This window comes from Psammomys obesus, unplaced genomic scaffold (assembly GCF_907164565.1).
Source record: "Psammomys obesus unplaced genomic scaffold, mPsaObe1.curated_primary_1811, whole genome shotgun sequence".
In the NCBI taxonomy this organism is placed as follows: Eukaryota; Metazoa; Chordata; class Mammalia; order Rodentia; family Muridae; genus Psammomys; species Psammomys obesus.
In genome coordinates, this window is record NW_026593286.1 from 19,028,960 (window position 1) to 19,041,192 (window position 12,233).

At 43.8% G+C, this 12,233-nt stretch overlaps 1 protein-coding gene across 1 annotated transcript in view; it reads right to left on the bottom strand.

The window, feature by feature from the left end:
• The window catches only part of Xrcc5 (X-ray repair cross complementing 5), an 86,678-nt gene that overhangs the window by 1,558 nt on the left and 72,887 nt on the right, over window positions 1–12,233 (bottom strand). Inside the window, exons 17-19 of the mRNA XM_055616896.1 lie at window positions 11,275–11,384; window positions 9,280–9,376; window positions 8,941–9,008 (exon numbers count right to left, since the gene is read on the bottom strand). Of these exons, the coding sequence (XP_055472871.1) occupies window positions 8,941–9,008; window positions 9,280–9,376; window positions 11,275–11,384 (275 nt within the window). The remainder of the gene's footprint in view (window positions 1–8,940; window positions 9,009–9,279; window positions 9,377–11,274; window positions 11,385–12,233) is intronic.

The window sequence follows — 12,233 nt, forward strand, 5'->3', positions numbered from 1 at the left end:
AGACTTTTGAAAGTACCATGAGGCTCTGGAAATTATCTGAATACTATTTCCCATCCTGCCCCCGTCCAAGACAGAACAGTAGGGCATCTTTTCAGACTCTGGGGCACATGACCACTGTATTTAAGGGGTGAGTTTGACTGAAGCCTACTGTCCCAACACAGAAGGCAACCTTCCTGGAGCATCTGTACTCCAGGTAAGGTGACATGAGCCTGCACAAGTATTTTGAATGGGGTAGTGGAGATGGGCATGTCACATGGCTTTCTGTTGTTTTTCTGCGGGGCAAGCAAGCCTTCCAGGTCAACCCTGCCTCCGTGCAATAGGGCAAAGGCATGTACCTGCAGCTTTCTCACTTTCCTAACATGAGAACTGGCCAGATTTGTTTTCCCTATGAATCCATGTTACTTTATGAATGACAGAGATGACCATGACTTTTGAGACTGAGGACCTACATGAAGATATCGCCCTAAAAAGCGGTAAAGCAGTCTCCCATTAAATACGAGGCTGCATGGAGCGCATCCTGGGAGTACACTCTGCTCAGGCACACACGCTTACACGCTCCCATGCTTGCACCCTTGCATGCATGCATGGACTTGAGCACCTAACAGAGCTGCAGGTTTCAGGCTATTGCTGGCCTTGCTCTCAGCACTGGGACAGAAGTGTGGCAGTCTGTTGATGGCTTCTCTTCCCTGGGTTTTTTTCCCCTCACTTCATGTTGATCTCCATTTTGACTGACATTCTTTAAGGCCACTATGGATCTTCCCATAGTTCCTTTGTCATCTTCCACGAGATCCCATTCAGAGTTGGGATCAACACTATCAGAGAGAAAATCCGGGACAGACAGTCTGAACAGAACTGTAATGCAGCTTAGGTAGCATTGATTCTGGGTGATATTAACAAAGATTTATGAGGACCAACTGCAGAAAAATGAAGTTTTGCACATGGTTTACTGTGTTGTGGTTTACTATGCCAAAGGTTAAAAATAAGTTTTGCCCACCCTTGATTCTTAACTTAATCTTTATAGTTGTCCTGACTATTATATCTAAAATGATTATTTTCTGCCTTACCTCTTCCACTCATTATCATTAATCAACACAGATAATTTTCCACATATTAGAAATCTATAGTTAAGACTTACCTAGTTAGGGTGAAAAGAATAACAGGCAGAGTTGGTTCTTGCTATGTATCCTGAAGGGCCACAAATATCCAGCACCTCCCAAAGAAATGAGCCCATTACATCTTGCACCTCAGACACCTGAAACATGGCAGGTACTCCTTGACGAATCTAGAAAAACCCTAACGCATCTTGGCAGTCATCCTCTAAGAGCTCCAATTCCCACTACCTCTCTTCCTGCAAGGCATCTTTATAGTGTAATTAAAGGATAAAGTAAGGTAGGGTTGTTTGCACAGTATGGCCGTGGTATATATAACTAAACACGAATGGCACATCTCTGAGACAAGACCAAATTTCTAGAAAGAACAGAGCAACAGAAAGAAGAAAAAGAAAAGCCTGAGCTTCCACCAAGTGCAGAACATCTGCAGCTGACTCCCTGACAGACCTGCTCCACATCCCTCCATAAGCAGATTATAGCTACAGGCTGGGCTGCCTCCTTATCCTCCCCAAAGCCCCAGGCAAGGCTCATCTCTTCCCCAGATCGCTCCTTATCGGTTTAGCGGCAGGTCATTTCTGGTCTACGCAGTGACAAGGAAGCTAGAGAGCGAGCACTCGAGGACTGGCCTGCTTTCTCAAAGAACCACATTCTCAGACTGCAGCAAAACAGGAAGAGTCCTTCCTGTCTTTCGTTGTTCTTTCCCTCAGCAATATCCTGAGTGGAGATAAAACAGAAGGGACACTTGGGTGACATGTTCTCCCCTTCCTCAAACCACCATCATTTACTTGGGGCTACCACAAAGAGCCTCCTTACCTAAAGACTGATCATTATGAAATGAATAAATGGTACTACTCTAAGTACATGAGATTCGATGCTGGCCACATTCAGAGAAATGGAATCAATAACCTCTTTGTAGGAACTGCCAGACTTGTCCCTCCATTAAGACCAAAAGCTAACAATCAGACCCTTACCAACACCCCTACTGAAGGCACACGGGGCCGGATGTGGTGGCTCGCACAGCACTTGGAGGCCGAGGGAAGTGGAGTGCTGTAAGTTCCAAGCCAGCCGGGTCTACGTATGGGTCCAGGCTAGCCTGGACCATAAAGTGAGGTTTTTGTCTCAAAACACAACAAAGCCCTAAAGCTTTCACTGGGCTGATTCCAACACCACCAGGTGACCACAGACCATTCAGCAACTTCAGGCTGGGACAGTAGTGGTAGCTGGGTCCAATGCCCAACACTATAGCGATGAAAATTATGAAAGCAAACAAGCAAAACAAAGCTCGAGGTGGTAGTTCAGTCATGAGGTGAAGAAAGGGGCGTCAGGAGTTTAAGGTCACCCTCCACTACACAGCGAGTTCAAGCCTGAAAGAGCACAAGGTTACCTAAGATGACACCAACAGCTTATTTCACCCTGCAGCCTGGCGTGCAGAACACAGCCAGAACCTTAGCTCGGCTGGTTTCTTGGCAGCCCCTGGGCAAGGACCTGACCATGGCACAACTAATTATTCTCTAACATCCCCTCCAACTCATGGGTTTGTGCTTAGTCTCAGATGAACTAAGGGAGGCAGAAATGTTTCTGTAAGGGTAAATGCTCTAAGCATAGGAGTTATACCCAACTTATACCAAAGTATGTACAAGAATATCTGCCATGACTTCATTTGTAAATGTCAAATGTTCCAAACAAAGCAAATGCCTGTCATCAGGAGAAATGACTGACACTGTGGTTCTAACGGGGATCCTACACAGCCAGAACATACAAGAGTATTGGTGGTGAATCATTAAGAGCATGACTCCAAGTATATGGGGGCCAGGAGCAGACAAAAAGGTTCTCTTGTGATGTTCAATAGCAGCTACGCAGGAGACAGGAGGTTCTGATGGAAAGGCACCGGCAGACATTTAGGTATATGATATGTAAAAATCCATCAAGTTGTAGATGCATGACGTTTATGAATGTTTAGTGTATGTATGTTCTGCCTTAATGAAAGTTTAAATGTAAAAACCAGCAAGCTTGCTGCGCATGGTAGCATAATCCCAGAGACAGGTGGTCTCTGTAAGTTAGGGGCCAGCCGGGTCTACAAAGTTAGTTCCAGGACAGCCAGGGCTACACAGTGAAACTCTGTCTCAAAAACCAAAAAATAAAAACAAGACAAAAATTATCAGGCTTTAAATAACCATTAGGTAATATTGCAAGATAACACACACACACACACACACACTTTTTTTCCCCTACCAGGGTCCAACAGAGACCACCTGAGTTAGAGAAATGCTTCTTTTCTTTTTAGACAGGGTCTGGCTGTGCAACTTAGGATGGCCTTGATCTCAGGACCCTCCTACATCAGCTTTGTGAGGGCTGGGGTTACAGGCAAGTGTCATCGTGCCTAGAAATAGTTCTTTGGAGACTGGCTCACTAGTTAAGAGCACTTGCTACCCTTCCAGAGGACCCGAGCTAGGCTCACAGCTGTCTGTCACCCCAGTCCTGGGGGTCTTATACCATCTTCTGACTCTGAGGACACTTGGCATATACACGGTACACATACATACATGCAAGCAAAAGACATATACACATAAAATAAAAATACATGCATGCCACACTGTGCAGGAAGAGGTCAGAGGACAACTCTAGAGGCCCCTCTTCTCCATCATGTAGTAAGCGCTTTACCTACTAAGCACTCCCCCTAGCCAAAAAAAACATGTATAGTATAAAATAAAGGGTTTGCTGCTATTAAGGTAAAAGCATAATTGTGCACAGCAGACACTGAAAGGATCCACATGGTTCAGGCTCTACTTTACGGTCTTTAGGTCACTGTAAGCAGTCACTGTAAGCACCTCTTGGCGGTGCCAGTTCCTTGTTGAAATGAAGCAGATGGGGACAAGTGTGTTTTAGTGACTGTTGGTCAAAGGTTCCACTTATAAGACCATCCATTCACTCGGGAATGCAGGCCCAGCGAAGGGCATTTTAATCTTCTTGCTGTCTTTAAAAGCTCACAGTATAACCCCATTTAACCTTTCTAGGGCTTGGCTTCCCAGTGCTAACAGGATGGCATTCCACTCCTGCCAGTTCTTAAAAGGTCACTGTGAAGATCAGAGTGGTAATGGGAACCACTGGTTCTATGTTTAAATAAATACAAAATTTTGTCCTCATTGTTTTCTACTCTTACCTGAACATGATGTGTATAGATGCACATATACACATATTCTAAATGAATATCACACACTGTGGAAGTTCTTTATATGCCAAAATATTATCATGTAAACATTTAGTATAAATACTAAATTAAGGGCTAAAAGACGTAAGAATACTTTCTACATATGCGTGAGTACTTGAATTCAGATCCCAGTACCCGCATAAATACCAGGTGTGACCTGCCTACAAGATACGCTAGCGCAATATTGGCACAAATGCTAAGCTGATAACCAACCACTTTCTGACTGGATTTAAGGCCCACTCCATGAGATGGAACCCATAACTGACACTGCAAAAGAGGCCAAGAATCTTGGGCTAAATAGGTTGTGGGCCTAGAGGAAAATCAACTACTACTCTGCTAAAGGAACACAGAAATAATACGACTCCTACTGGAGATTGTTATGGCCACAGGTCAGTGCACGGCTCAACCCTCATCAAAGAAGCTTCTTCCTGCAGCAGATGAGAATTAACACAGAGACCCACAACTGGACAATGTGCAGGGAGAACGAGAGAGTTTGAAGCACTCAGTCCTAGCAGTATGCCTATATCTCAGCCCTCCCCGCAAAGCTCAGGGTTCCATACAGAAGAAGAGGCAGAAACCCAGAGGCGACGGATGACACCACAGAAACACTGTCCTCCAGACACAGAAGGACTGGCATGCGCATGAATCCCGAGACTGTTACAGCCTGCACAACACTTACACTGGCTCAAGCCACACAACACCCCAGCGCTGAGAAGAGAAAACAGACACACAATCCCACCCCTAACGAAGAAGCTACTGGCAATGGGTGCCTGCTGGGAAAGTGACAATCAGTTTTCTCCAACGAAGTGTCACAAGGTGTACCATCCACCCTCCAGGTCAGGCCCCCTCAGTAGCTGGCCAACTTAAAACTCCATGTTTGGGGGCTTTTTTTGTAGTCTCTGTTTTGTTTTGGTATTTTTTGTCTTTTTGTTTCTTTTGATTTTTTTTTGTTTGTTTGTTTTGTTTTATTACTGTTTTTTTTTAGGAGGGGGAAGGGAAAGAACATGAAGTCTGGGTGGGTAGGGAGGTGGGGAAGATCTGGGAGGAGGTGGGGAAGGGTAAAGAATATGGTCAAAACACATTGTATGAAAAAAATTAATTAAAAAATAATAAAATCCAGGAACGGCTATGTGCACCTGACACCGCAAAGATGTGGGAGGTGGAGACAGAAGGATCACTGGGGCTTGCGAGCTGCCAGCCTGGTTCCATGTTCAGTGAGAGACCCCATAATGATTAGGTTTTATTCTTAACCTGATACAGCCTAGAGTCTCCTGGGAAAAGAGTATCTGTAACAGATATCTCGATAAGGTTGGCCGACTGTGGGCCAGCTGTCCTGATCGCCTTAAAGAGTGTGGGAAACCCAGCCTGTTTGGGGAACGTGGACTGTGTCAGAGCAGAGAAGGCTGGCTCAGTACTCAGCATGTACTCATCCATTCTCTGCTCTTCACTGGCTAGGACCAGCTGCTTCAGGTACCTGCCTTGGCCTTCCCACAGTGAGGGACTGTAACCTGCAATTGTAAACCAAATAAACGCTTTCTTCCCTAAGATACTTTCTGCTAGGGGTTTTATCATAGCAAAACTATGACAGTCCCTGTCTCAACAACATATGGTGGAGCACGAGAGAGCAGAATACCTGAGGCTCTGTGCTCTTAAATTTGAAAGAAGATATCTTCCTCGGGCCTCCATGCACCCCCACATCACGTATACATAAAGTACACTCACACATATGCATACGCACATGCATAAAAATATTAAATTGGTAGAAGCACCAAAAATGTGAAAAAAAGAAAGAAAATGGGTGCTTCCTAGATGCAAAAGGCAATCTGCAAGGCTGTTATGAAACATACTTTTGCAGAGGCTGTAAGATAACATATACCGAAGCGCCTGCTACAGAGCTCGTACTCCATGAATTCAGCTGCATTTTTGGCTTCTCATCTGCCATAAAGTAGTTTTGCTGACAGTGGTTCAACAAGCAAGAAGGCACCAGGCAGCCAGTGACAGGAGAAGCATGTCTCCCACCTGTCAGTCACTATGCTACCTCCACTCAAAGATGGCGACATCCCCAGAGTTGTTTTAAATTACAACCGAATCGGTTCTGGTAATATCAGAATCATCTAACGACTCACCTTATTCCTAGCAATTAGCTGAAATCTTTCTCTAAAGCTTAATTATCAGCCATTAAGACTGTTGATGCAGAGGCTCTATGCTCTTAACTTTGAAAGATGGTATCACATGTGCAATACAGAACAAGTCTCGGACAATCTGAAAGTGTTATCTCTTTTTAGATTCCTTCCTTTACTAACTCGATACTCACTGAGATGTGACATTTTTGGCTAAGATGTGCTGCTGGGAGGAAAGCCTACCTTTTCAACATCAGCATTCCCCACTTCCTGTAAGAACTAGAATATGTGGTCAGTCTCACCAAGATGCATAGAAATAAAACCAAACATCTGAGTGCCATTCTCAAGCCCACGGCCCTCAGTACTGACTGTGGCAGAAGCAGCTCCAGGCACTGTGGAGCACAGAGACGATAATCAGCACCAAGGAGCACTCTTTGGAGTGCTATGATCTTAATTCTCAAGGGTAGGCCCAGACCCGTTCTTTAACAAAAACTTATGCAATGGGGGTGGGGTGGGTGGGGCACAGCTCAGCTGGTGGTGTGCGTTCTCAGCAAGTTCGAGGCCCTGAGCTCAATTCCCAGCACTGCAGGTGTCGGTGTGGTGAGGTACACCTATCATTTCAGCAGTTGGGAGATGGGGGCAACGAGATCAGAAATCAAAACCAAACTCAGGAAATGGTTCAGTGGAGAAAGCAGAGGCCACACAAGATAGACACCTAAGGTTGTCCTCTGACCGCCATAGCCATGTCATAGCGTGAGTGATATGAACACACACTTCAACAGGTATACACACACATACACACACATTTTGTTTTCAGGTTCAAGGTCTTCCTCAACTACATACAGGGAGATCAAGGCCAGCCTAGGCTATAGATCCTGTCTAAAAATAAATAAGTAAATAAATCAATCCAGGCATGGTGGGGCACACCTGTGATCACAACACTCTGGGAGGCAGGGGCAGGTGAATCGCTGTGAGTTTGAGGCCAGCCTGATCTACAAAGTTAGTCCAGGACAGCCAAGGCTACACAGAGAAACCCTGTCTAGAAAAAAAGAAACCAAACATGGCAAATAAAACAACTCAGAAAAAAAAAAAAAAAACTTTGCAAATTAAAATAATTAGTTAGAATTCTTGATTGTTGCTGGCTATCTTCTCTCCCAAATAATACTTTGGTTCCTATATGATGCCTTTTCTGAGTTGAAAATTCATGGCATTTTCCATTTGGCCTGAAGTTGGACGAGTAATGAACATTCCCAGTCTTGTCCCTGCCATTCCTTACTAGCTGTTCTGGCTCTCCTTTCCACTTGTGGTTATTTCTGAGTCTCCATCACAGCCCTAATGTTCCCAGAACTTTGAGCTTCTAGAGGTCAGACTACTGTCATTACCCAAGCCAAGTGACTACCAGGCAGCAGCTTTAGCCCACTGCCAGCTGCCAGGTACTGTGCTAGTGGGACTGGGTCAGCCAGTGTCTGCAGCTGGAGCAGAATATATAAACTATGTACTCTGAGTTACTCAATTTAATTTCATAAAAATTTCATTACAACCTTGAGGTACAAAGAAGAATTACCCAACTAAATAGCTATATATATTTGACTGACAGCTGAGTCAGATTTAATATTCAATACATCAAACACGGAGGCCTCAGCCTCATCAATGTGCCAATCAAAAGCTCATGGTTCTGTATACATGGGGTCTTCTGCTGAAAACGCCCAGCTGTTCCCGGTGTTGGACTAGGAGGGTTTCTCTGCCAGCTCCACACTGTATTCACACGAACAGCTGTAAAACCTCAAACAAACCATTCCCGAGACCTGTCTCAAACCAGCAGAATCTTTGGAGTAGTCCCTATCTTTTCTTCTTCTTCTTCTTCTTTTTTTTTTTTTTTTTAGTGCAGGGGAAGAAACTCAGTATCCTGTAGATACTTTCTAGCCAGCTACTCCACTGTGGAGCCATAGTCACCAGCCCTGGCTGTTTAACCAGTACTTTAAAAGAGGTGGGGAGGGGGTGCGTTGGATGGCTCTGTGGGTGAGTGTGTTTGCCACCACCTCTGACAACCTGAGTTCAGCCCCTGGAACCCACATGCTGGTAGGAGAGAAGCAATTCCTGAAGTTGTATCAGACAGCCACACAGGTACAGCCATGCACCACTGCATGCAGCCCACCCCAACACACACACACACACACACACACACACACACACACACACACACAATTTAAATGTCATTTTAAAAACTTGAGGTGGGGAGAGAGTTGGGAGATGGGGACTTCACGGTCTTTGTTAGGATCTAGGCTAAGCAGGAAGTACACTGCAGAGTTCAACAGCTCTGCAGTTACAGAAGCTGGGGCTGCAGGTGGACTCCGGAAACATAACCAGAGGAACAAGAACAGGCCGAGTGTCTCGTCTGAGAAGGCTGCAGCTGACATGACCAGTATGGAATGGGTGCACCGTGCTGGCAGCTTCCTGGTGGGCTAACTCCTCTAGAGAGACAGAGGGGATTAGCTTGCAGTACCTTTGTGGCTTCCTCGGCGGTGACAGAGCTTCCAGGGCCTTCATCTTTGCTGATCAAAGTAACTCCATCTAAAAAGTAAGGTGAAGAACAATGGAGACGCTTCCCAACATCAACTGTGCGCCCGTGTACATGCACACACACGCAAGCGGACACACACACACAAGTACACACACATACGCTAGCATACACACATACATACCTCACACATGCAAACACGCAGATGTACATACATGTACACCACACACATGAAAATGAAAAAAAAAAACCTATTTCTTAAAAGGAAAGTTTCATATACATTTTAAGTAGCATAAATATTTGAAGAAAACAGCATCACCTTACCCTGAACAACAATTTCCCAGAAATGATTTAATTGTTTAATTTCCACTTTCTCTCGAAGGGCTTCCAGGAAACTGTTGAAGCGCTGCTCTTCTGCGAACTGGAGTGGACAAGAGCACAAGAGGCAGGTCAGCAAGCACGGAGCTGAGCGCACCTTCACCCAATGCACTGCACCTGAGTCCATCAGAAATAAGAGGTGCTTTGGGAACGGGGAACCAGCAGCTCAGGCGGCTCTGCTCTTTGTGAACCAGAAAGCCGTCTATCCACAGAAGGCACGGAGCTGCTCAGAGCCACGTAGATTTGGGCAGCTTCGAACTTCATTTTTAACTTTCAGCACAGACAATTTCAAACAAGACAATAGTTCACTGATTGATTGTTCCCGCAGCAATCCAACTGATCACCTGACTTCAGGAATTGCCAATATATACAATCTTTGCTTCTTTTTGTGATTCTCAGAGACTGACCACAGGCTTTCATGCATGCCGGCTGAGTGCTCTACCGCTGAGCTACGTCACCCCAGCAGTAACTCAGCCAGGCTTGTTATGTCTACACTCCTATTTCTCACAGTATCTGCAGTAATTTTAAAGTAAAATTCACTCATTATTTCAATTATAAGTATTTCAGTATGTTATATCTAATATAAATATATGTACGCACACATATATAAACATACTCATCTTGGCTCCTTGGCACATGCCTATAATCCTAGCACTGGGGAATTGGAGGCAAGGGAATAAGGAGTTCAAGGCAGGCCTCAGCTGTATTGTGAGTGTGGATTACTGAGACCTGTCAACAGACAGGAGACTAGTGAGAGTGGAAGGAAAGGAAAAAGAAATGTCATTATGCATCAGAAAATTTGAGAAGATTTTAAGGAGCAAAGAATCACTTGGTATTTTGTATCTTTAGATGAATTTCATGTTCTTTTAAAAAACTAATTTCACTTTTTACCAGGTCTACATTAAAATGGACCGATTTGTCTCCAGACCCTTTTGCTCCTCTTCCATCTTGCTTTCATCTTGGTGGTACTGAGGCGGATGGAACATGGGGCTTCGTCCACACAAGGCTGCTGAGACAGCCAGCCGTAGCCTTCCTTCTGTTTTCCCATCCAAGCCCTTGCTGGATCTGTGGTGCCAACATGTACTCATCTGAGCCACGCTTAGCCTTTTCTTAATTCTACTTTTCCAGAATGTTGGGTTTTTGTTTTTTGTTTTTTTTTTTTTTTTGGTTTTGTTTTGTTTTTAATCTGTAGGGTATTTGGATCATCTACTTCTGAGTCTTTTATTTTAACTTTAACCATTTTCTCATTTTCTTGTCATTCTTTGTAAGCACCTAAATTATTCAAGTATTAGTTTGTTCATCAGCAAATATTTAATCAGCACCCACACAAAACATACTCTCCAACTGTGCCAACTTTAAAAATACACCTTCCATTTCAAACTGGCTCACTTTTAGCTTAGAGAAATAAAGCCAGTAAATAATCTAGAAGAAGTTTATAAGCATTTTCTAAAAGTTCCTAACAAAACAAAGAAAAGCCACTTAGAACATTGCAGAATTCTTGTTGTTTGTAGGGTTCTTTATTTCTTCTGGCATTCATATACCTACTGCTGTCATTGTAAAATCCTTCTCAACAATCACACTAATATATATGTCCCATCAATTTCCCTAAAAGAGTTGGCTTATCTTCTATAATGACAGGGCTACCAGAGGTTACCATGGGACTTTCCTCAATTCTCTAAGTGGGAGCATGAAGCCTGTACACTGTTGTTATAAAAAGCTGACTCTGAGGGAGGAACCCCTTCCCCCAGCCACAACTACCTTTGTTCTTCCTGAGAGATGATAATTACAGTTGCCATGAGTGTAGACATTTCCACTTTCCTGGATGTACTATACTATTCTCAGTGAGAATGATGCTTTCCAAAACCTAGGCTTGTTTGTGGGGTGCTGCTTGACTCTGCCCTATGGCAGCTGTTGGAGCAGAGGATGGGTGAGCATAATTACCTGAATGGCTTCTTCCCGGAAAGCTTTGATGCAGTCCATACTCTTCATGAAATACAGTGTTTCATTGGTATCCAAAAACTGTTCAATGTGACTTATTAACTGGCGACTTGCTAGAATACAGGATAATAAATTTATTCTCTTAAGTGTGAGGAACATTTGTGAGAACATAGTACAATTCTTTGTGCATAACTGTAAGGATGAATAAACTCTTGTTCAAGAGTTTGGGAATCCGGATGCATACTAGCCAAGTTTCTTTGGGGAAGAATAAGATGCAAAAATTCTACCTCAAAAGTCTGTTAAACTTTGGTGCCAGGCATTATGATCCACGCCTTTAATCCCAGAACTCTGAAGGCAGAGGCAGGCAGATCTCTGTGAGTTTGAGGCCAGCCTTATCTACAAACAGTTCCAGGACAATCAGAGCTACACAAAGGAACCCTGTCTCAAAAACAAACAATGACAACAACAAAAACCAAAACAGAAAAAGAAAGAGAGAAAGAAATTTGGTAAGGGGCTAAAGGAGTGGCTCAGAGTTAAGAGCACACTCACTGCTCTTCCAGAACCAGGAGTTCTGTTTCCAGCACCCACAGTAAGGCACCTCACAACAGTCTGTAACTCTAGATCCAAGGAGGCAGATGCCCTCTTCTGGCTGCTGTGGACGCCACACTCACACGCACATACTCCCACACAGACACATACCTACACATAATTAAAAACAATAAATCTTTTGAAAAAAGAAATTGGTGATACTTCTACTTACCGGATTTATCAAGAAAGAAAATTAATTTCCAAAAGTGCTTAGAATTATAGCTAAGTATTCTTTCTGTAGGTTGCAGTAGGATGTTTTGTTTTATGTTTTGTTTGTTTGTTTCATTTTAAATCTTGTTCTTGTTTTTGTCTTTCAGTTTGAACAACTCAAAACTACCTTCCTTAATGTATTCACAGGAAATTAATCCTGCAGT